A 25,235-nucleotide genomic window follows, 5' to 3' on the forward strand; every position below is an offset into this window, starting at 1 on the left:
ACCTGAAACATCCAAAACATTTAAGCTACAATGCCATCACACAGAATACAATCGAAAAAAAATTATAGTGGTGTTTATACAAGACTGATTAAATTAGTTTTAAAGCATTAATTTCTCTTAAGACCATGAAAGAACTGTGTGTACTTGAGATATTTGATCTGAATTAAGAAAGCGATGAAGCAATTGATTAATTGGAATTTAAGCCATCAGTCACTGGATCCATCAACAGATTCATTTACATTCTAAACAATCAGCTGATGGTCTTATAGGACACCATGTATTAATACACAGTCAATATGATACCCTCAGACTCATCACAGCTCCTTATTGACAAGCACACAGATGCTTTTAATCCAAGCTTGATAACACTGCATCTTTCTTGAATTGCTATATTGATTCAGTATGCTTTAGGAATTTTTATCTCTATTTTTATTAAAAACATTATGGAACACTTACACGGTTTTTTGTTTTTTAAAAAAGCATAGACATTCATATTCACATTCCCAAATTTTAACTTACTGATTTATATTATTTTGAGCTATACAGAAGGATATTCAAAAGCATTAATTAATTTATCTTTTTCATTTTGTAGAATTTGATGCACCACTTTGCTCCACTATTCTTCTGATGTATACTAGTAACCTCTTCTTGGAGAAACCCAGTGATGCAGGAAAAAAAGAACATGTGAATTATTTATGCCTTCAGTTTAATGACTAAATCAAAACTCTGCCATACAGAATGCATAGAACACTGAAAACATTCTTGCTTTGCAGATCAAAAAAAGGTGAAGGAGGCCAGAATACCACTTTAGAATGATATGAAAGTCTGTACTGTACTTGGCAGATGTCAGCTTTACCATTACATTTTACACCATCACCAGAATATTTTTCACTGACACTACTCCCTGTTTGTGCATTTGCCTGGTCTGCTCTTCTAGTTGTTTTTAATATTTAGAACTGCAATAAGCTATGGTGATCTGTCCCATGAATAATCCAAACACATCACCTGATTAAAATCCAGGAATCTTGAGAATGTTATCAGCCTTGCTTATTCATTTGTAAATGAATTTTGCTCACACGTTCAACATATTAGTTATCTTTACTAGTTATGTTAGTACTAGGAGCATGACTCTCAACAAGCAGGAGATGGTACATCTTCCTTCAAACAAATCAAGGATGAAAATATTTTTTCCAGAAGAAGAAATTATAACACAGTTAAGAGGAAAACCCTACCTGCCTTACTACAGCAAGCTAATTTCCCTGAAAATACACACGACTTGGATACAAAACACTGCACATCTGGATAGGTACAAGGGATGAAACGAAACCTTTAGCAACCAGAGAGGTTACAGTCTTTTAACACACAAGTGGTTCCACTGCAAACCATTCTAAGGCCCCACTAAAACAGGAAAATTGTCCAACATTGATACTATTCCCTAAGTGCTATTCCATGAACACCATCATTTTGATATCTTATCATTATTTTGGTCGGAGTTCAGCTGGCATTTTCCAGTTATCTGTCCTCAACACACAGTGGTCATCTGGCCCTCACAGGAAAACATTATGGCTTACAATTGGAAAGTTGGTTATTTAAAGCATATTATGTGAATTATTCCAAGTCCAAGTACTGAGTGTTTGCTTAAAGATTCAATAGGATTCTTCTTAAAATGTACAGTTAGATATTCAGTAGTTATATTATACAGGACAATTATTAAATTGTTGCCTATGAGAGCAGACATGGAATCAGGAATTTGGACTTTTTAAATAGCTTTCCTTTGTTTTTGGCTTAAATTTCAGCAGAAAAAAATCATAATCAATTCAATGAATTTTCTGATCCTAATGCAAGGCACACATTAACATCGATGCCACAAGTAAAGGTGCAAAATGTTCAAAATATTTTAAGAATTTTGGCTAAACAGGCTCCTGATTTGAGAGCTCTGATGGCACAGCAGAACTTGCTCTCCCCATCAACCTCCCTAATGCACTTAATGTATTTCTAAAGGCCAATAACACAAAAAAATACATCTGCATATACACCTCAAAGAAGAGTGCTTGTAGCTGACAGAGGAGCATTTTCTCTCTTGATGAAAGCAGAGCTCACAAGCAAACAGAAGGCTGAGAAAAGCATATGGCCAAATTTACCAGTCTCGAAGATTTTAGCAGCAGCAACAGTCATCAACTTAAAGGACATATCATGAACTAAATTAGGAGGAGCAGGAATCCAAGCCTTGATGTCTTATAAAGCTTAAACAGAGAAAAGTACCAGTCAAAGGAGTTGCCAAAGTCATCCGATTACAATAGGCATGTGAAAAACAAGAAGATAAATCTTTGGTTAAAAATCTAGCAGGGAAAAGCATCTTCTCCTTTACCAAGCAGGAACCTTGGAAGAAGCAAGAGATTTTTCACTGGCTTTCATTACCACAGTGACGTTCAAGTCTGCACCAGCTTCCACTCCAGCTTCAGCCAGCCACACACCTCAAGCCCCATTGGAACCAGGTGAACACATGCTAGTCCATCCTTTCCTTATGAATACATGAAGGATCATTTCAGAATTTTTCATGAGAACTTCAAAACTACTCCTTATTAGACCTAATAATCAGAACTTTCTAGGCTACGCAGAAATTCTCTTTTCATAACAAAGATGAGGACCATCAAGAGATGTTTTCCGATCATTTCAAAGAATTATCAAGTCAATGTTCACAGCTTGCCTAGTAAAGCGTTTGGGTAAGAAAAGAAAAACAACCCCAAAATTACACAATCTAACACAAGGAAAAGGTGACAATGTCTTTAAAAAACCATAATGCATGGCATCAATCTTGTGAACAGATACTTTACAGGAAACTAACAACTTCTACGCAAGGAATTATTGAACTAACTTCTGCAAGAGTAATTTTTTTGTGGTTTATTTTCAAAGCCTTCAACAACATATCCACAGTCTATCAGTTATAAATACACATATAGTTTGTTTGCCTGACCTGCCCTGCCTCTGAGATCTGCTTTGATTGTTCTCATGTTTGACCTTCGTAAGCTGTTTCCCAAAATTGGGGGAATTGTTTGGGATTTCAAGATATTCAGACCGCTACTCCAGCTAAGTCACCAAATGCCCTGAAATTCTGGGGAAATGCATTATCAGTGGAGACTGGGAACAGGCAAATTTACGCCTAACACAATACCCAGCGTCCTTACAGACCAACTTTTTCAACTCTTACCAGTCTTTTTTTTTTATGAAAAATTAAAAAAAAAAAAAAATCACACAGTAGTTCTTTGTTACTGCTTATTTTGCTGCAAATCTAATGAAACGCACGCATTGTGCTAGTCACCCAAGCATGCACAGAGAAGGAAAAAAAAAAAGAATTACGGAACGAAATATATGGTCATGTCTTCTAAAAACACTTTCTGTGTAATTTTACATCAATCATATAGAAAGAGTTATACTATTAGGAGCTTAATGCCTGCCGAGACCACCTCCTTCCCCCACGGAATACTCCCACCAGCTGATCTTAAACAAGCAGCTGATCACACGGAATCAGTGTAACTCAGTGGCTTAAAGCAGATACCAAAACATTTCAAGCCCGAGTTAAATCAAATGTTAAAACCAGAATAAGAACTGAAGTAGAGAAACAGATTAAAGTAACTTGGACAGATTGTTGGCAGCTACTCATGCCCCGAAGAGAAACTTTTATCTGGCCGTATGTGCAAAACTTAACTCTAGTCATTTATCATTCTCTATAGCAATAGATTTTCAAAGCATTTCAGTTCCCAGCCAGGTAGGTTTTAACACGCTGGTTTTCGAAACATAATAGAAAATTCCAGCGTGGGTGACAAACGCAGCTCCTTCAGCCTTATTGTTCTGCAGTAGTTTGTTTTATAAAGAGATAAAAAGAGACCTCAGTTGCACAACTGAATTCCAAACCGACTTCTTTTCCCCTCTGGTTTCATTTTCAAATATCTGAAGTTTCAGAGCAGGCTGGGACCCAGAAAATTAAGTTGTTTGTAGAACACTTATTCCTAACTGCCCAGAACAGATACTACTTGCATCACCTTTACTATATTTTTACATGCAGTTAGTTTGGGGTTGCGTGTTAAGACACAAACGTCCTACTAATACTTCCATTTTCACACCTACAGAATTAAGACTTTTTAAATAAGTAAAACATACTTGCCAACACAATACTCTCTTTCTGTGGAGAAATGCTTAAGAATTCATCCTTTCCAAAATAACTCTTTAATTAGCAGGCTTTGTTTGAGAAGGTAGACTCTGGAGTAAGCCCTTGCTAGTTCACTTGGAGCTCCTTCCAACAGCAAATCAAGTTATATGGACAACGACTTAGCCTGTACTTGCATTGTATAGTTTATGCCAGTAAAACGGTTAAAATTTTTAAAAACCCACATCACACCTGTGGCACTTATATTGCTACAAAGCCTCAAAAGATATTAATTGCTACAAAGCCTCAAAAGAAACATGATTTTCCTGTTTTATTCCCACGTTTTACTATACCGTTGTTAAAATAACTACAGGTAGAGAATTGTGAAAACTCTTAACGTCAAATTTTGGTACAAGTGAAATTGCTCTATTTGTCACAATTCAGAAAAATATAAACATGTTTGTGACTAGTAATTTAGGCCTGAGTAAATACACCATTTTTAAGGAGTTTCATAAGTGAAATTCAAGAAACTTATATTTGCAATGGGAGATGAACAGATGGACCTTGACCAGCTGGAGAAAACGGGCTGACAAGAACCTCAAAGTCCAGCAAGAAATGGTGCAAAATCCCACACCTGGCAAGGAACAACCCCACACACCAGTATTTGCTGGAGGGCCGCCCAGCTGGAAAGGAGCTTGGCAAAAGGACTTGGGGATCCTGGTGGACACAAGGTTGACCACGAGCCAGCAACATGCCTTTGTGGCAGAGAAGGCTATTGGTATCTTGAGCTGCGTTAGACAAAGCATTGCCAGGAGGTCAAGGGAGGAGATCCTTCCCCTCTGCGCAGCACTGGCCTCCTGTGTCCAGCCCTGGGCTCTCCAGTAAAAGAAAAGCATGGACATACTTCATCCAACAAAGGGACATAAAGTTGATGAAGGGACTGGTGCACCTCCACATATGAGGAAAGGCTGAGACAGCTGAGACAGTTTAGCCTGTAGAAGAGAAGTTTCAGGTGCTGAGTCAGTCTCTTTTCAGTTGGTGCCCAGCAACAGGACCAGAGCAATGGGCACAAACTGAAACACAGGAGGTTCCCTCTGAACATCAGGGAACAAGAATTACTATTTTTTTAATTGTGAGGATAACTGGGCACTGACACAGCTTGCCCAGGGAGGCTGTAATTTCCTTCTTTGGAGATGTTTAAAAGCTGTCTGGACATGGTCCTGGGCAACCAGCTCTAGGTGGCTCTGCTTGAGCAGCTCTAGGTGGCCTGCTTGAGCTCTAGGTGGCCCTGCTTGAGTGCTGGACCAGATAGTATCTGGAGATACCATCCAACCTCAATCATGCTGCGATTCTGAGACACCATCTAAAGTACTCAGACAGGTAAGACCAAAACAACGTCATGCAGGCCTGAAAAATACCAAACGTAACAACCGTGCAACTGGCATTACCTTGCAAGGACCTAAAGGCCCTTCACGATCAAAGGATTGTGAGAATTTGTAAATGATTTCCCATTTCCCTGTTGCTTCCACTGCGTAGGTGTAGCGGACAGTATTTTGGAATGTCCACACCAGGAAATTACTACACAGAGAATTTAAAGACATAAAATAACAAAATCTTTTGATGATGCTGATTTGTGCAGGACAGTGTGCTGGGCAGCAGCGGAACTGATCGGCCGTTGGGAGTTGCTCTCTCCAGCGTATCACCTCTAACGACTGGAAAAACCCAATCTTTGCCCAATTTGGTAGCTGCTGCTAAGCCTACAGCAGCTGATGTATGAAAATGCATTGGTGGACCTTATTTTACTTGATTTCTACATTCAGAGTTTTTGCAAGCTCTCACAGGTTTGTTAGAGGACAACTATTTTAATGCAGTACTTTATCTCTTGGGAAAACGACATTTTTCCAGAAGCAGTGGTTGTTACTCGACACAGAATCAAGTGTCTGCCAAAAACGCTAACTCTGCGCAAAAGACACATACACGAGGTTCAAATACCATCGTCAGGGAAGGTGGAAGTAGACCAGTAAAATAACTTCCACTTTACCCTTTGGAAGCTCAGTTTCCACCAGAAAAGGCTGAAGAGAAAACTCAGTTCCACTTTCAACACTGTCACAAAGCATTATCTGGGCCAAGGGGAACCTCAGGAACAAAAAGAAGCGTTTAACTGAATTTAATCAATTCCTATCCTCCTAAAAAGCTGCTGACAAAACCCAGTATCATAACAGTGTTGTGACTGGTCTGTCACAGGCCCAAGTAGCTAGCAGTAGTATAGAATATAAATAATTCTTTGTAGTCCTAGTGTCTCTGAAGGGCCACGAAGATGATAAGAGGGCTGGAGCACCTTTCCTATGAGGACAGGCTGAGAGAGTTGGGGCTGTTCAGCCTGGAGAAGAGGAGGCTCCGGGGTGACCTTATAGCGGTCTTCCAGTACCTCAAGGGGGCCTACAAGAAAGATGGGGAGAGGCTGTTCAGGAGGGCCTGTTGTGATAGGACAAGGGGTAATGGTTTTTAAATAGAGGGAGGTAGATTCAGATTGGATATTAGGAAAAAATTTTTTACCATGAGAGTTGTAGAACACTGGAACAGGTTGCCCAGAGAGGTGGTGGATGCTCCATCCCTGGAGACGTTCAAGGCCAGGTTGGACGAGGCCCTGAGCAACCTGATCTAGTTGGAGATATCCCTGTTCCTTGCAGGGGGGTTGGACTAGATGACCTTTGAAGGTCCCTTCCAGCCCTAACCATTCTATGAAGCATGTCACAAGCCCAAAAAGTTGTTATCCTTCGGCTCTTCCAGCTGCAGAGGCTTTAGCAAACGGCCCGTTAAGCCCTATTTCCATGTACAATACCATTCCGCCACATCATCCTTCTTCCAGTAACTTTCAACTTGTGGTCAATTCCAACCAAGCGTGGCAGACCAGAAACCTCATTCAAGGATATGAAATTCCTTGGATTTTTGTGAAACACGAGAGGATACAAGGAGCCACATGAAGCGGTTAGTTCCAGAAGTCATCTGTTCTAGGACCTGGCAAAAATCAACATGTGCTTAGCTCAGAACCAGCCACTGCATATGCCAGCTTGTGCCCCATGAGTAATAAGAATCTGAGGTTACTGGAGGTGAGTAAATGAAAAGTTTGAAGGGGGGGAAAAAAAAAAAAAAAAATCAAGCTTCCTTCATTCTTTTTTGACACTGTAGCCACCCTATCAAATTTGGGTTCCTCTCAGAATTTCACATTTGAAAGTTAACAGAGTGCAAATATTCAAGAGATCCCAAGTCTTATAAAGACATGCACCAGATTCTCATGAAGGACCAGTTCCAGTTCATGCCAGAACACCTGGAATACCTGCCCTGGATCAGCCGGTCACCAAACCAAGGCGCAACCAAGGTACCAACACAAGGCACATGCAAAGCAGAGGACAAGGATTTTTGTTTAGAGAAGGAAAGAATTTATCTTTGAAATTTTTCTTCTGTCTTACAGACATCGTATCTTCGATAATACTCCCATCATGCTGAAGTCATTTAGCACCTGCTCCAGTTGGCAGTTCCTGGGGACAACTATAAAGTTATACCATGATGTCTTGAATGCCCTCTCTAGCTTTTGATCTAAGACTGATTTGGCATATAGACAAAGAAAACGCAGAGAGGATGCCAAACACTAAAAAAGAATCTGAAAACTACCACCTTAAAGGCCACTTAGCATCTAGCTTAATTCCAGTAAGGGGCCTTTCCATTAGCATACCACAGATCTCGCCTACCTTCCCACAAGCTTTTCACCAACGCAATCGGGTGGTTTTGGCACAACACCTGCTTACACACCAAATGAAAACAACTTTTAAACCATCTTTTAGCAGCCAGCTTGACATGAACATTTCCTTTAACCTGAGGAAAAGCTGATAAATGGGACAAATCTTCCAAATTGCTTGTCATCTCTGTCCTATGTAATGAGCAAAACCAAGACTCAGCCTTAACATTCCTCTCCTCTCTTTTTAAATATCTATAAAACCAAAATATTATTCCAGAGTTTTTTGCTCTAAATTTTTTTTCTTTTTTTTTTTTTAAATTTATTTTGGAAGCCAATCATAGAATCATAGAATGGTTTAGGTTGGAAGGGACCTCAAAGATCATCCAGTTCCAAACCCCCTGCCATGGGCTCTTGTGGATACCTCTGTTACATGCAGAGGAATCCACATGTTCTTTGCTGACAGCAGCAAAGAATTCACATTTGAGGAGTGATTTCCACCAGCCCCATCCCCTTAGGAAGTAATCCTAACTCTAAACTCAAACAGCCATCTAGCTGCCTCCATTCATGAAAGAGGGCAATACCAATGTTACAGACTGTCAAACAGGAATACAAAACAAAGATCTACCTACATCAGTCCTTAGACTGACTTTTCAAAAGTCTGATTAAAAAACCCACAGGAATCTTAGAAATTAGATGCTGTACACAATTAGAATCATAGAATGGTTTGGGTTGGAAGGGACCTCAAAGATCATCTCGTTCCAACCCCCCTGCCACGGGCAGGGACACCCTCCTCTATATCAAGTTGCCCAAAGCCTCATCCAGCCTGGCCTTGAACACTGCCAGGGATGGGGCAGCCACAGCTTCTCTGGGCAGCCTGTTCCAGTGCCTCACCATCCTCTGAGTGGAAAAAATTTTTTCTTATATCCACTAAATCTCCCCTCTTTCAGTTTAAAGCCATCGCCCCTTGTCCTGTCACTAGACGCCCTTGTAAAAAGTCCCTCCCCAGCTTTCCTGTAGCCCCCTTTAAGTACTCACTTTAAGTACTTAATTAGCATCAAGTCATCATATCAGTCTATATGAAGATATTTTAGCTAAAAGACAATGTATCTGATGGGGGGGGGGAAGAGACATCTAATAAGAATTCAGTTTTATCAAAATAAGCTTGATTCCCTGAAACGCAGCTTCTGCTATGTGCAGTGAAAAGTATCCTAAAAACCTCAACATTCCTAAAAGTGCATTTGTGGGGTGGGTGGGAAGGGGAAGGAGAGGAAAAAAAAAGCACACGCCATTGCCTCATTTCTTCCGTGGTACCACAACTGTGTGAGAAGAAGCTAGAATAGTTTTAGGCTGAACTTTGTAAACTACCCATTTATAGTTCAAACTTCTTTTTTTTTTTTCCACTGATGATACAAGATATTGCAGATGACACTAATATGTGGTGTAAAAATTAAAGTGGGAAAACAGCACTTTCCCCCAACAGAAGCTTACAGGGTGAGCTGGATTTTAAGATTAGTTCAAACTCTTTGCTTTACTCTTTATAGATTTATAGTAACAAGTTATAGTTAAATTGTTTTATTGCACAGAAAATAAAATAAAATTACACAGAGAGCATAAAACCATGGAAAACCAAATGTGTTTCACAAAGCACTTAAAGTGTCAACTATAAATTAAACCATAAATCAGTCAAAATTGCAACATCCAGGAAGAAACAATTACAGATGTAAGTGTTCACTCTTTAGTCAAAAAACAATTACTGCCATATGCTTGAAGTTCAGGTGATTTTTTTTTTGGTGGTTTTTTTTTTTATTTATTTTGTTTTTAAAGAAGTGCAACACCAATATAGCTAGTTGACCTGGTGCCTGCTTATAGAAAGCCCATTTTCAATGTTAAAAATCACATTCCATGTGTGGCAGAAGTGTATATAAAATAATTTATATCAGAATTCTGAGAAGATTTCACTCAATTTGCTCTTTAGTTCCTTTACATTATACTGAACATTCACACAGTAGGTACACAACTCTTTCAAAATGCTCACAAGCATTTTTTTTAATATCAACTGTGGAAAGTCTATCGTTACAGCATGATAAAACTTCTAAAATAAGGAGCTTTACTTTCTAGATAGCAAATTTATGGAGCTTCTTACAGGAGAATTTTAATTATGACATTCCGAGAAAGCTGACTGAAGCAGACTTGGATTTTACTCTCAAAAATGTTTTTCTTCACACATTTCTGACACAGGGATTCACCCTGTTCCTCTCCCCCCAGGCTGTATCTTGACCAAGAGATGGTTTAACTTCGATTAACTATGGTCCTTCAAGATTTACTATCCACATGTATTCCAACCAAGACACAGAGGTAGCCTATGCAGATGCATTCCTGGGCTGTATTGTCCACCGAAAAACGTACCTGTGCCCCATCCTCCAACCAACATACTGCAGGGAAGGGAGGCTACACGGTGTTTTGTAACCTCACAAACAGAATCCAGGGATTGGAAAACATGCTAGAGTGCAGGTATGCAAAATACATAATTTTAGAACCTGTTTTGTTACAAGCTGTCTCATCTGGTCCTTGTTCATTTATTCCAGCAGTGACAATGCACCTGATGGAAACTGCTGCAAGGATCCTGATTAAGGACAGCAAGCTAGCTCCCACCAAGCCAACAGTTCTTGATGCTCCTACAGCAGCCAACGCTGCACAACACTCTATATTGAGTTCTCTACCTATTTCTGCTGTGTGCACATCACTTAAAGAAACTACAGCTGATACATACCCTGCCAGAGTGGATGATGATGCCTAGGCATGTAACACTGGATCCAAAATTTTCCTAGCCTTTACTAGCTGTGTTGGATCAACACACATTGACCTTCTCCTGCTTACACGTCGCATGCAAGTGGCCTAATTTAAAGCAATTCTTCTACAGGCACAGAAGTCCTCCTGCTTTCTACTTTTCAGCTGAAATTACAGCTCCTAGAAAGTTTTTGGGTCAGTAGGAAAAGATGACATTTGCGAGCAGCCCAAAAAGAAACATTATCAGTCCTTTTATAACCAAGCTGGATCCAAGGGATTTGAGTTGTCAAAAGAATTATGCATTTTCTTAAATGTGGTACTGTGGGAGGGAACGAAAAGAAAAGCCCATGTATCGTGAACCGGAGCAGGGTCAACCAAGATGAAGATGATATACAGACTATCCGGAAACTGTCACTCCAGACCAGTTATAGATGATCTAATGCATCTAATCAGCATTTGAAAATCATTAGCAAGACACAATAACTATACAGTAATTTCTTCTTCTTTTAGAAAAATATATAGCTCTAGTAGTGCTTAGTGTTCTCTCAGAAATATTTGTCTTCTCTTGCAAATGACCTCTGCAAATTTAGCCTCTTCTCTGAAATATCTGATACAACTCCTGGTTTACCAATACCACAGCTACGAGCTTTGTGAACTTTAGTGCTGTCTGACAAACACCAGACAGTTCTTCAGGATCTGAAGAGAAATGGTAATATAAAAGAAGGGAAATTCAAATGAGTTATTTGGGAGACATCCAATAGTAATTTCTAAACTTTAATCAAAATAGCTATCATTTATAGGGTTCCTATAAAGGAGATATTTCTCAAAGGTTAAGAGTACTCCCCTATCACCATGTGAAGGGAAACAGAGCTAACAAGAAGTACTATTCCTTCTCTCCCCCAAGAAAATTAGAATCATAGAATCAATTGTTGGGGCTTTTTTTTTGACTGACCAAAAAGGCAGTATTATTTCTAAGTAAAGGAAGTCAGTTATTTCAGGGTTTTAGATCACTGTAATAGATTCAAAAAAAAAGAATATTCTAATCTCATATTTGTAGGTTCAGATTTCAGTTCTTTTTCATTAAATAACTGAAACACAACCAGATAATTTTTAAATGTGTGTTGCAAGATAATGATTAGTCATAAACCATTTAAAATACTGTCAAGTCATAGTAAACAAGTACAATCTTCTTAATGTAGTCTTAATATTTGCTTTACTTAAACATTTTGTTATAAAAATTCGCAAAAATCGTCTATTTAGAGGAACATATCTACAAAAGTCCCACGTTCACAGGAAGATTTGCCCTGTTTTACAATCCAACCACACTGTATTTCTCACATATGGACAGTCTCCACCAACCTGATGAAGCTGGATCTCCTACCATCCATCTATTTGACCACTTCAAACTGGCCACGATGCACAATCTAACATTTTACCGCAACCACAAACTTAGCACGTAACCAACCCGAATTATCAAAACATACCATTTTTTTCCGATGTTCTGAGAAACACCATGTCAGATGGGATTCGTTGATTCTGAGGAGAGGGGGAAAAAAAAGGGGTATTTATTGTAAGTAGGAAAAAAAAGTGAATTCCAATCAAATGTCCAGTAAGATCTATCACCAAAAGGTCACACTTGGATTGAAACTCAATTAAAATAGGATTTCTCACAGTACTTTACATTCAGCATTTGTAATTCAGAAATCAATATTTTCGAAAAATTATACAATAAGCAAACAACAGCTAATCCTCTCAAATGCTCTTCATAAGTGAATCATAAATACCTGAAGAACTACAACGGATTTACATTTTCTTGACTGAAAACAGTAGCTCTAGAATATAAATATCTAATTAAAATATTTTAAAAAAATCATTTCACTGAGCAAAACTCTGACACTCAGCATGTATAATACAAAAACCAGTGAAATTTAACACACTTGTCTTGGCACTCCAGTTGTAAATATTATGTATACCAAGTATTCTCCTCTTTCCCAATGTACAAACCTACCCAGAGGAAATGGCAAGTCAGGGAGCAGCATCTTCCCCTTTCACATATTCACAAAACTCTCCTTTACAAAGACAAAAATGAAAATAATTCCCACCTCAGTACCTCAGGCACAGCCCCATACGCACGGATGCATCCTGCTGCTTCCCTTTCAAGCACAGAACTATTTCCATCAAATCACGTTTTCAGTTTTTTCTTGACCACAGAAAGGCCAACCTAAGCTTTTGCAGATGAAACAAAATGAAAGTATGGCCTCCCCCCCACCACTATCTGCTACACCACCACCCAAATCCTCAGCTCTCTCCCCTCCTGTTCATAAGGCATCTATCAGCATCGGTTACACACTGCCAACGTGTTTCAGAATAAAAAACTAGGGAAGTAAAAATAACCAACGTGCCCAAATCTGAAAGATACCCTACTTATTTGCAGTTTCTTCCACCACAACTGATGTCCAGTATGCCACATGCTGTACTGTTTGATACTGAAGTTAATTAAACAAAGACTCATTTGCATTTCATTTCCAGACAACCTTTAACCAATTAAGAAACCTCAGTGGATTATTAGCAATGGCTTCACCAGTTTCACGCCAACAAATATTTCTCAATATTCATTTCCGATTACTTGTTAAGACAATATAGCGCACAAATAATTTTTCACATAGAAAGTACCTCCATTTGAGAATAAATTTCAGGTTTTCCTTTTATACTTGGTCAATATTGCATACCTAAGGCTCATCTTTTATTTTTTCAGAGCCCAATTGTCTGAGTGGAAAACAAAATAAATGTAGCTGACAAAGCCCACCACATGGCATACATGAACCTCATGGATTTCAGCCTTAAAAACCTAACTGAATTTATTCAACATAAAAAGTTAAGGAGCATGTTCAGTATATGAGCATTTTGAAACTACACAATTATTGCCTATTTCACACTTCAATTATAATCAAACCACAAAACTAATACAGCAATAATAATAATTCAATCGTGGCTCTATTTTGTGCATAAATTACCAGCTATAAAAAACTGGTTAATTATTTTATACAAAAGAAATAGAAATGAAGATGGGGCCAAGCTAACCTGAAAACTTCAATTCAAGAAATTAAGCAAGGGAACATCTCACATACTGAATCCCACCTGGAAATTGTACAAGGGTACTCCTAGTCACAATACTGCCATTCACTGCATCAAAGCAGAAGAATCTAATTCTATGGATTATTACAAAGATGTAACTACCGAAGTAAAGTGTAATGTGTTCAAAATTATCTTTACACAAAATTTAAGTGCATTCAGCACGTAGCAGCGCTGAACATGCTTATCCCAACGGGAATCTAGGCAATAGCCCAGACCCCAGCATCCACAAACACGTTCAAAAACCTCCTAGAAGAATCAACACAAACACCAAGGGGTGTTTTCTCTCCTTTGAGTCAAGGCAGTCCTGCAGCTCAACATCTAAGGACACAACGCTGACATGTGCGGACAGAAACCCAGCAGTATCAGCCTGGTTTGGTTTGAAACCAGGCACAGCTTCTCACTTTTAAACCTCCATCTTTCACTTTTTTGAGAGCAGCACTTCGCCTTCATCACTGCACGTCAAAAGAAAAATCTCAGAAGCATGTACACACACTCATAGTCCCCTCTAATCAAGCAGCTCATCAAGATAACTAAATACTGCTTCGTGTAACATCTAGCGTGTAGGACCTTCAAAATACTATGCCTGACTAACCACAAAAATCAGTTTAGAGAGTGAAAAACATTCACAGTCTCACTCATCATGGAGAATAAATGTGTATTTGCAGCAGACGACACCACCGAAGTGAGTTTTTTCCCCATATGTAATGCAGTACTCTAACATTTGCCTCTGTTCTTAGGAAGCCACACTCATACAGCAATAACATTCCTGACCACAAAACATCCCGAAGACTGTAGGCAAAGGTTTCCATTAGTGAAAAGAAACCTTCCCAAGATCAGCATGCAGCCACACCAGTACCGTTCGGAAAAGCGTGATCTGAAGAGATCTGTCAGTCAAGTGCCAGATTCTGTGTTACATAGAATCATGGAATGGTTTGGGTTGGAAGGGACCTCAAAGATCATCCAGTTCCAACCCCCCTGCCATGGGCAGGGACACCCTCCACTACACCACGTTGCCCAAAGCCTCATCCAACCTGGCCTTGAACACTTCCAGGGATGGGGCAGCCACAGCTTCTCTGGGCAACCTGTGCCAGTGTCTCACCACCCTCAATGTAAAGAATTTCTTCCTTACATCTAACCTAAATCTCCCCTCTTTCAGTTTAAATCCATTGCCCCTCGTCCTATCACTACACACCCTTGTAAAAAGCCCCTCTCCAACTTTCCTGTAGGCCCCCTTTAGGTACTGGAAAGCTGCTATAAGATCACCCCGGAGCCTTCTCATGGGCTCAGCTTTCAAAACAAGGTGATGTAAATGCTGTAAATCTCCAGAAGGCACGTACCTCTTGCCAATCCCTGTAACATACTCTCAAGTCTCAGAAGTGGGACTGGAAGCAACCGCAATTGTATTCTCTACTGATGGGAAGTTCAGGATAGAATCACCTCCATAGCCCTTCACGGCCCCTCTATGTCAAGCAAACAAGATGCTTGGAAAACAAGCGAGTTTGGAAACTGCAGAAAAGCAGATGCATGTTCTGGTTTACCCAAGAATCCTGTGCAGTTAGCAAAAAAACATGTGTTTTCATGCACGGATACTTGCTGGTTTGCAGCAACTCCCATTTATTTGTAAAAGCACAAAGAGTTAAAAATTCATGAAAAAAACTATGCTAAAATTCATGTTAAAAATTCATGCCTGTCTGTATGTCAACAACATTCACCTGGAAGAGGCTGCTCACCTGCAACTGCAGCTAGTACAGCATTTTTTGGAATCTTGCCTTAGAGCAGAAAATAATTAAACATGCAGGGAAATCCACCATGAGCCCAGATTCAACCAGAAATATCTCGTATTCAGGTTTGGAAAAAACTGCAGTAAAGACATTAACTTTAAAGTACATTATTATGCACCTATTAGAGGAAAGGAAAAAAAAAGAGGAAAGGCAAAATGCAACTTCAGAATTAAATAAATCTTTCCCTAAATGACAATAACAATTAAACATACATCCAGTCTTCATATAGATTAGCTATACATTTTTGCAGCTTCCCTGCCAGCTCTCTGACAGAAATCTATTACACCAGTTACAGGTTACTGGCTTCATGCCTACAAACTTCCAGTTACTTGTAAACATGCTAAAAAAACTTGACCAACATCCAAAAATTTTGTAAAAATCACAGTCAAATGACCTAATACTGAATGAAGTAGAAGTTCTAATAATCCAAACGAGGTATCGGGTTTTTACGGATCATTACCAGCTTCCACAGAGAAGTGAAACATTCACCTGGTACTTGCTATCCAAGATTCAAGCCTTCATGCCTGACAAAACTGGGAAATATCATAGATCATCTCCATCTGGAAGGGATCCAAAAGGACCGTCGAGTCCAACTCCTTGCTCCGCACAGGACTACCAAAAACTAAACCATTTGACCCAGAGCATTATCCAGATGCTCCTTGAACGCCAACAGGCTTGGTGCCGTGACCACGTCCCTGGGGAAACTGTTCCAGTGACGGACCACCCTCTCAGTGAGAACCTTTTCCCAGTCTCCAGGCTGAACCTCCCCTGATGCAGCTTCATCCTCTTTCCTCGTGTCCTATGGCTGTTCCCCAGTGCGAGGAGATCAGCACCTCCTCCTGCACTGCCCTCCTTGAGGAGGCTGTAGACTCCGATCAAATTAGTTGTGATCATTTTCACATTCTCATATTAAAAACACATCTCGATTTTACGTCTTTTTGACGTGTTCTCTGCACTTCCTTTTCTTTCCTGTATAATAACGCCAGCTTTCCTGCACTGACGCATCTGAACGTATCCTTCCACTCCCGTCTTTGCTTTCTCCCTTAAGAAAAAACCAAAACCACAACAGCATTTAAGACTGACATTTCGTTTTTCATCAGGTTTTCCATATTTTGGAAGTGGGCAGAAAGGTACTGCAGGAATACTAGATACTAAAAACCACTGTCGCTATTCCTGCTGACGCTGGAGAGCAAAGATCCCCTTGCAAAGACGTACCTAGTCGCTATAAAAGAGTGACTGCACCGAAACAGATGGCAAGCACGCTACAAAAATCCTTAACACCTCGTTACGGAGAAAATTAAGTTCTGTTGTACATCGCCACAGACAAACAGCAGCAATCCGTCAATCACGTTAGCCCTCTCGTGTCACATTTATCAAAGTGGAACAAGTTCAAACGACAACGCACACAACTCGAAGCATTCAGAAACCCATGAAGAAACTATGTAATCTCAATTACCATGGAGATGAAGCTAGAAATGTTTATCGATATATACTGAAACTTGAATATGTAAGTCATGAAAATGACTTGAATACATGGTTTTTGCTTAAGTCTGGGCAGAATTAGAGCTCCAGGAAAGGAAAGCTTCCACTTCTCTCAGTGTTTCTCTATGCTGCAGGCTTACAGATTCGTTCCTAGAGATCTAACTACGGCAAGACAACGGTCAACACAAGGTAGAGTACTTCCCAGCTTCTGGGTTCCCATGGCTAACTCCATGCCATCCAGCAATACTAGCCAGACTGGAAAACAAGAAAACCCACAGACATAATTACACTTCTCTGCAACACAGGCTACAATATTCACTTGAAAAATACCATTTCTAATAGCTTTCAAATTACTTTTTCATTTTTTCTGATGTTATTATCATGAAATTGTTATTTACATAACCTTCTCCAGCTCCCTAGTTCCCTTACAACTGCCCATAGCAGGGTCTGTACTCAGAATTTTGCATTTACTGTCCTTTCTTCCCCATTCACGTAATCAACCATCTACTTTTCTCATTGACTAAAATATTCCTGCTTGCTTCTGAGTTATAAACGGAAGAGGCACTTCTCAGTTGTCGTCTTGCATCTGCACGCTGTGCAATACTGCATACTAGCATTAGCTGCAATGCTTACAAATTCTGGACTCATTCCACTTTACACCTGAGATCAAGAAGAACCAATTGTGTCCCTTTACAGCTCCAAGAAAAGCTCTCACAGTTTTAAGACAGAGCATCCTTGTTCCACATGTTTTAAAACACTATTATGTGTGGTTGTTATTACATGTTATTAATAAATGTGTAATTATGACTCTGTGTGTTACTAAGTTGTATGCCCTCTTCGCATCTCCAAAACATATTCCAAACCATCAGCAAGCTACAGTATCTAAATAACAATATCTGAACTCATCAGCTCATCCCTTCAACTGTCTTATTTAGGAACACTATGCACATTAGAAACCAAAAATGTACCTTAACACAAGCCAGGGAGAGCATCTAGCATGTCTGTTCAAGGCAGAGGACTGTATTTCAGCTAACACACACAAATTTCTTTTATTCTCTTCTATTCAGGCCTCTTCCTGTCTTAGTATGAGTGTATTACAAAATTTCAAGTTGAAGCAATAGATATACGACTTGGAACTAAACTGGTTTAAGCACACTGCTGTCCCTCAGAGCTGCTTTGAAATTAATCAGGCCTATTTAAAAAAAGAACAAGACAATAACCAGCAAATATTCAAGGTTTACATACAGAAAAGCCTTTCACTTAAGTTGTTAGTATTTGTGATGCAGTCACCAGTTAACATATGGATCTTCAGCTCAAATGAGTCATTAATTTCGCTGCAGAAATGCTGTTGGTGCATCTTCCAGTCAAATACAATGTTAACTTTTTCCTTTGCCATTAGAGTGAGCAATTGAACATTTCACTCCCGACTGGTTCTTTGGCTTAAGAGTCACACTCTGAAATTGAAAACTGCTTGCTCCAACAAAACACACCTCTCGACAGAACCAGAAAACATTTAATTTCCTGAGTCTGAAGGCACCCCCATTCTAGGCCAAAAGGGAAAAAAAAAAAAAAGCTCTGCTGGGGGAGAAGGGAGCTTCAAGCTGAAATACAACATCCAAACCATTATACACATCTTACTGAGACACCCAAGTAAAATCTTCATTCAAAAAGAACTCTACACCCATTATTTACCCAAATCCTTAAACATTACTTTTTCATTATAAAGTTCAGGAATCCACAACATATGATCTGTAAAAGCTGCTGCAAATATGCTGAAATAGATGCCAATGACCAACCTCATACAAGACAGACCGATCTCCAAAGAAATTCCAGCATAATTCAACAGACGGATGGGTCTCAGTAAATTTCAGGGAAGGCAGATTACCTATGTAGCCACTAGAGTCTTCCCTACACTCTATAATAATTAATTCCAGGTTTAGAGATTAAGAAGGCCCTAAAAAGCTTTCTATTAAAACTCAAAGCAAATACCTCATTCTCAGTCTCCTAGAAGATGTGGAATATGTGCAACTGAGCAGCTGCAAGCTGACTCCACGGTGGGATATGCTGCTCAAACACACCCAAAACGACATCAAGTACAGATAGCAGACAAAAAGAAAGAAAAAAAAAAAAAAAAGCAAGAAATAGCACAAACTACATGAAAATAGATGTATTTTAAGCTGAGAGCAGCAAATCAAACGTGGCTTCAGTGTATTGTTCTTTCTTTGGACTATAGAAGAAACAGAAAGGAAGGAAACAGAAAGGAAGGAAACAGAAAGGAAGGAAACAGAAAGGAAGGAAACAGAAAGGAAGGAAACAGAAAGGAAGGAAACAGAAAGGAAGGAAACAGAAAGGAAGGAAACAGAAAGAGAAGGAAGGAAACAGAAAGGAAGGAACAGAAAGGAAGGAAACAGAAAGGAAGGAAACAGAAAGGAAGGAAACAGAAAGGAAGGAAACAGAAAGGAAGGAAACAGAAAGGAAGGAAACAGAAAGGAAGGAAACAGAAAGGAAGGAAACAGAAAGGAAGGAAACAGAAAGGAAGGAAACAGAAAGGAAGGAAACAGAAAGGAAGGAAACAGAAGGAAGGAACAGAAAGGAAGGAAACAGAAAGGAAGGAAACAGAAAGGAAGGAACAGAAAGAAGGAAACAGAAAGGAAGGAAACAGAAAGGAAGGAAACAGAAAAGGAGGAAACAGAAAGGAAGGAAACAGAAGGAAGGAAACAGAAAGGAAGGAAACAGAAAGGAAGGAAACAGAAAGGAAGGAAACAGAAAGGAAGGAAACAGAAAGGAAGGAAACAGAAAGGAAGGAAACAGAAAGGAAGGAAACAGAAAGGAAGGAAACAGAAAGGAAGGAAACAGAAAGGAGGAAACAGAAAGGAAGGAAACAGAAAGGAAGGAAACAGAAAGGAAGGAAACAGAAGTCTTCCAAAACAAACAGAAGTTTCTTATATAGGATTGAAACAGGAAAATAATCTCTATCCACTAACAACTTATGAGTTCTTCAAACTCTCCAAGTAAAAGGAGAGGTGTCAACCAATAAGAAAGCACAAAATATAACAGGAGGGCATATTTGCTGAGGGATTTGCTTTTATCAGAAGTAATTTACTCCACTAAATGGGAGTAAAACCACCAAGAAGCTGAGAAAAGTCTAGTCACTGGCGAGGTTCCACTCAACTGCAATTTGCCATACACCACTTCAAACAGAGCAGCAGATCCAAGCTTCAACTTGAGGTGCCTCCTTCCAGCATCTCCGTGGATTCGCTCTCTGAAGTGTGATGGGAATCATTTGCCAGCACCCAGGAAGTAAATCACCTTTCCAGAATGAACTTCAGTAAAAACAGTTTCATCTGACAAGAAAATGAAGTTGACTTTCGGGGTCACAATGATTTCGTAGCATCCCAGGAAGTCAACTAAAACAAGCAACTCTGCCTTTTTATAATACTGACATAGAGGGGAAAAAGGTTCACAGCTCTCACATCACCATTTGCCAGCAAACTAGAAAGCTGCTTCTTTTCAAAATATATAAGCTTTATATTATTTATCTATACATTATATGCATATTAGAATTATATCACATAAATATATTTTTACATATATAAATAAAATTTATACTTGAAGGCTTCAGACACAGAAAAACACTGATCTGAGTGTCAGAAGGAAGGTACCAGTAATGAGACATCTTAGAACGTTCACCACAGCCCAAGCCAGATAATTCAGTTCAGTAATTGTATTCCCTTCACTAGATAAATTTAAGCATATACTGATTCACAAAATATAAATGTTTACATTCAATTAAGCTTAAAATAGTCCAAAAATAGACTTCCTTGAAGATTCTCAAATAAGATTTCAACTACAATACCAGCTAGTTAGTACTTCACAGATAAGCAGCTTGATATACTTTTCTTCAGAAGATAATTAGCATGTTAAAAATCTTTAGTCTCTAAAATATATTTAAAAAGTATCAACCTTTTCCACTATGATGAGGTCTCCAACTTGTATGTCTGAACTCTTAACTTGCACTTTACCTTAAAAAAAAGAAGAAATGTAATCAACTTAGGCAGACATTAATAAAGAGTCACAAGAATATAAATCCCAGAATACAAATTATACTTCAAGACATTATTGTTTGGTGAAAATGTTACAATTTATACAAAATGGATCTCTGTTGAACACAATAAATAGGTTTCATCCATTTGAAATAATAACTCATTGGGTTAAAAAGTCTAGTTTTGTAACCAGTTTGTTATTGTGTTAGAGGGAAAAACTATGTGTGGAAGACGCTCAAGCCTGGTCTACGGTATCAATAACAGAGTTGTAAAGTTGGAAAAAGGAGTCTCTCACATCTACCAGGAGACAACACTTCTATTTCTGACGAGTCAAGAGTTGTTAGGCGGACAGTCACCCAACATCATCACACACACGAGTTGTTAGTCACAGCCCAGTTACCAACAGGTAGCCTTGCCCAGCCACTAAAGCCACTGATGCAACTGGCATGGTCTGAGGTTTGTTGGCAATTATAGTGGAAAAGAGGTCAGTCTCTCCAAAGTCAGAAGAAATGCCCGAAGATTTCATATCAGAAAAGTAACATGTCAAAAGCTGAAATAGAGGTTTTGCATTCTCTCCAGCTGCCCATTCGGCAACTGCTGCCACCAACTCATTCAAAAATACACAGCACACATACCAATTTAATTTATCCATGTTCTGTAGGGTACTAATATTTGTAAGACTGTTAAGTTTTAATGTTCTTATTTGAAGGACTGAAAAACTGAGACAGAGAGGTTAAGTTCCTGCCCAAAATGATTTATTGTTGATCTCATTAGAATTCTGGAGTTCTAGTCCCAGGTCCTTGCTACAATTCCAGAAAAAGTTGCTTCCCTGAGTTAAGAAAAAGCCCAAATAAGTAAAAAAAAAAAACAAACACCCTTTGTAGACAAACAAGTCCTGACATATAGATATCCTCTTCCAAGATATAACAGGTGATAAATCCAGAACCTGTTAACTCAGGATATAAACACATCCATATTTACACAGCCTTATGAGCTGAAACACACACCAACAGGAAATATCTTTTCCCATCAGAAACACTATCGTGATTCCAAGCAGCAGGTACCTGATCAGCAGGTGTCAGATGGCAAGTAGGTACCTACAAGGGTAGGTGCTAGGGTTCTAAATTAAAATCACACTGAACAAATTAGAACAGAAGACCCAAAAAAGCACAGGATGAGCAGCGATCGCTTTGGAGTTTAGTCAAAAGTACTACGAATAGTAGATTTGTCAATAATAAATTCCTGTAGCTAACTTTTAATACATTTTCCATTACATTAGCACTTCTAAAACCGTGTTGGCAGAGGAAAATCAGAACTTTTGTTTGCCTGTCTGCAAAGTTATTTCTGAAAGCCAGTCTTCGTTATTGATAATGATTTTTACAACAGTTCGGTTTTTTTGGTTGCTGAACACACCTTCACCCCTCCACCCTCAAATATAGAACAAATTATATTTTCCATCTGACCAACTCTGCCATAACGCATTTAGGAGGGCGAAGGGAGGAGCAGAAGACCAAGGTATAAAAAGCTGTAGCAAGAAACATTGGCAGTTTTCTACAGGGGTTTCAAGATACTTGTGGAAATTCGGTTAGCGTCAATCTCTCAACAATAATTTTTTTCTTCACTCTAAAGTAACTTAATACTAAAGCTGAACCACTAAAAGAACTGTCTGATACCAAACCAACATATTTAGTCTGCTTAACTGCACCAGCCAGTGAATTCTCTTCATAAATTCTAAAGTTTAGACTAGAAGTGAAGAATATATAGCAGAAAAACACTGTCATGTTTACTTTGCTTTCTAAGCCTGTTAGCATTCCCAAAAGGATAGCATTTCGTAGAATCATAGAATAGTTAGGGTTGGAAGGGACCTCAATATTTTGTTTTCAATTCCTCTGCTAACTATTTTCACCAGTTTATCAGTGTGATAACCAAGTCAATCCACTGATTACAGTAATAACGGCCACAAAACTCCTAGAACCAGCTGTGTTAAGACTCAGATCTGTGTCACCTACGCAGTCATGTATGACCAAAACCACTCAGAGACACTAATCAAATGCAACTGCTAGCACTTTTATCAACTTGAAGAACTGAATTTTCCATAGGCATGTTTTAACAGCATCTTCAGTAAAGATCAGAAGACACTAAGCCCCAGAGGACAAGAGAAGGTAGAACATTCATTTCCAACATGATGTAGGGCAGACAAAAAGCAAAGACTCCTGGTGCCAAGTATTCCCACAGGAACCCACACTGCACCTCTGCCTGTACTCAAGTCTAGCAATCCTGGGAATGTCACATTATGAAAAAAGGTTCCTTACCAGGCTGTTTTCCAGGTGGCTTAGTGTAACGCTACAGAACACCATCTTTGTTACACACTAATGTGTCTTACAGTATCCTGTCTATCCCCACACGTAAGGAAGTGGCCTGTGACGTAGAAGACAATTAATTCTGAATGGCAGGACATATTCATAGAATCATAGAATGGTTAGGGCTGGAAGGGACCTTCAAAGGTCATCTAGTCCAAACCCCTTGCAAGGAACAGGGAATTAAAAAATAATTCATTATTCCATTAAAATATTCCATTAATATTCCATTAAAAAATAAATGGTAAAACATGGCAGTAATTCAAAAAGCGCCTTAAACTTTTGAAAAGTCAACAAATAACACTTCCTTTTTGACTAGCAAAAAAGAGACTCATTAGCTACCATTTCAGAGAACATTAAAATAATGCAATACTACATCGTAGTGAAGATGCATTTAGAGAGGAAAAAAAAGACACTGAATGTTATTCACTGCATAACTTATTTTTGCAAACTATTTTTTCTCTAAAAACATCTCCATCCCAAAACGCTCTTCGCCATCTGTGTAATTACCAATAAAAAGTCCAAAGCTGTCAGAAGTGGCTGCGCATCCAGACTTTATAGTCCACCAAGGCGCAAGGCTTTCGCCTAAAGCAACTTATAGAATTATGCAGAACTGGAACACTGAAATGTGTCTGTAGTAACTCATTATACTCCCCAAAAAACGCCTTTTGAAATGAATTGCAATGATTTGAAAAACTAATATCTCATATGTGCTAAGTTTTTATGTGAAATACTTAAGAAACAAAGTAAACAAAACGTGGGTATATACTAGATCAGAAACGACTTTGTTTCTTTTTATTAAAAAGTTTCTCTACCACCTGAGTGCAAGCTACTCCTGAAAGAACAGTAAGTTCTGAAAGCAGCGTTTTCTAATTCTTTTTAATCTGCTATTACATCTTTGCCATGGTACCTTGAATGCTGGCTGAAGTACTGCTTCTGGCATTGGTGACAGAGCTTGTCTCTAACCCAGTAATACAAAACTCTCAACTGAATGGAGTCAAGTATAGACCATATGAAGGTTTTACCTGGCATCTATTAGCCTGAGTCATCAGCATAATTAGAGCTGCTAATTTCTGCTGTTGCTTACTGCTTCCCTAATCAGCTAGATTAAATTGATACAATTCTTGAAAAACTTACCTGTTCCAAATGGTCTAAATACCAGGAATGAGGTCGTCAGTAGGTCTGAAATATTGCAAACAATAAAGACCTAGTGTTGTACCTTTAGATTCAGAAATAATGCTGAGGGTTTTTAAGGCAGTGGCTTTTTAAAAAGCAGAAGGACGACCTGTTCTTGAAGAGCTGAAATTCTAACGTTACGAGTGGTTTCAATACAGATTTCAAAAAACTGCAAAAGAATAACATTACAATAATCAAGACATTCTGGCAAACGTCTTTAAATTTTAAAGTTGCAGATAGCATCATTATAAACAATTGAAAACTGACTGCCTCTTGACAGAGACCATTCTGCAATTTTAAAAAAGGACAAAAAAAAGGCAAATCTAACTAGGAAAGCTTCAGGGCAGGACTGTGAACTTCAAGAATGGGAAGGGAAAGAGTTAAAACTGCTTTACAATTTGATTATCCAATTGGCTTTTGGCAGCTTAAGGAAAGAGATAATAGTCTTTTGATGAACTTGAGGTGATTCTTCTGCAGAATAGCAGCGGTTTTTCATAGGCACTGAACTGGTCAGACCTAAGTGCACGGGACAAGAAGCTGTGCCAGAAGTATAACGGTCCCTTAAGAAAGAAAAGTGGGAAGTCATAGAATCAC

The 25,235-nt window shown here is 38.9% G+C and overlaps 1 protein-coding gene across 1 annotated transcript in view; it reads right to left on the reverse strand.

Annotated features, from left to right (window-relative positions):
• ATP9B (ATPase phospholipid transporting 9B) overlaps nucleotides 1–25,235 on the reverse strand; it is a 171,760-nt gene that overhangs the window by 109,036 nt on the left and 37,489 nt on the right. Inside the window, exons 6-7 of the mRNA XM_086615096.1 lie at nucleotides 21,029–21,087; nucleotides 12,152–12,203 (exon numbers count right to left, since the gene is read on the reverse strand). Of these exons, the coding sequence (XP_086471222.1) occupies nucleotides 12,152–12,203; nucleotides 21,029–21,087 (111 nt within the window). The remainder of the gene's footprint in view (nucleotides 1–12,151; nucleotides 12,204–21,028; nucleotides 21,088–25,235) is intronic.

This window comes from Tauraco erythrolophus, chromosome 7 (assembly GCF_009769465.1).
Source record: "Tauraco erythrolophus isolate bTauEry1 chromosome 7, bTauEry1.pri, whole genome shotgun sequence".
Lineage (NCBI taxonomy): Eukaryota > Metazoa > Chordata > Aves > Musophagiformes > Musophagidae > Tauraco > Tauraco erythrolophus.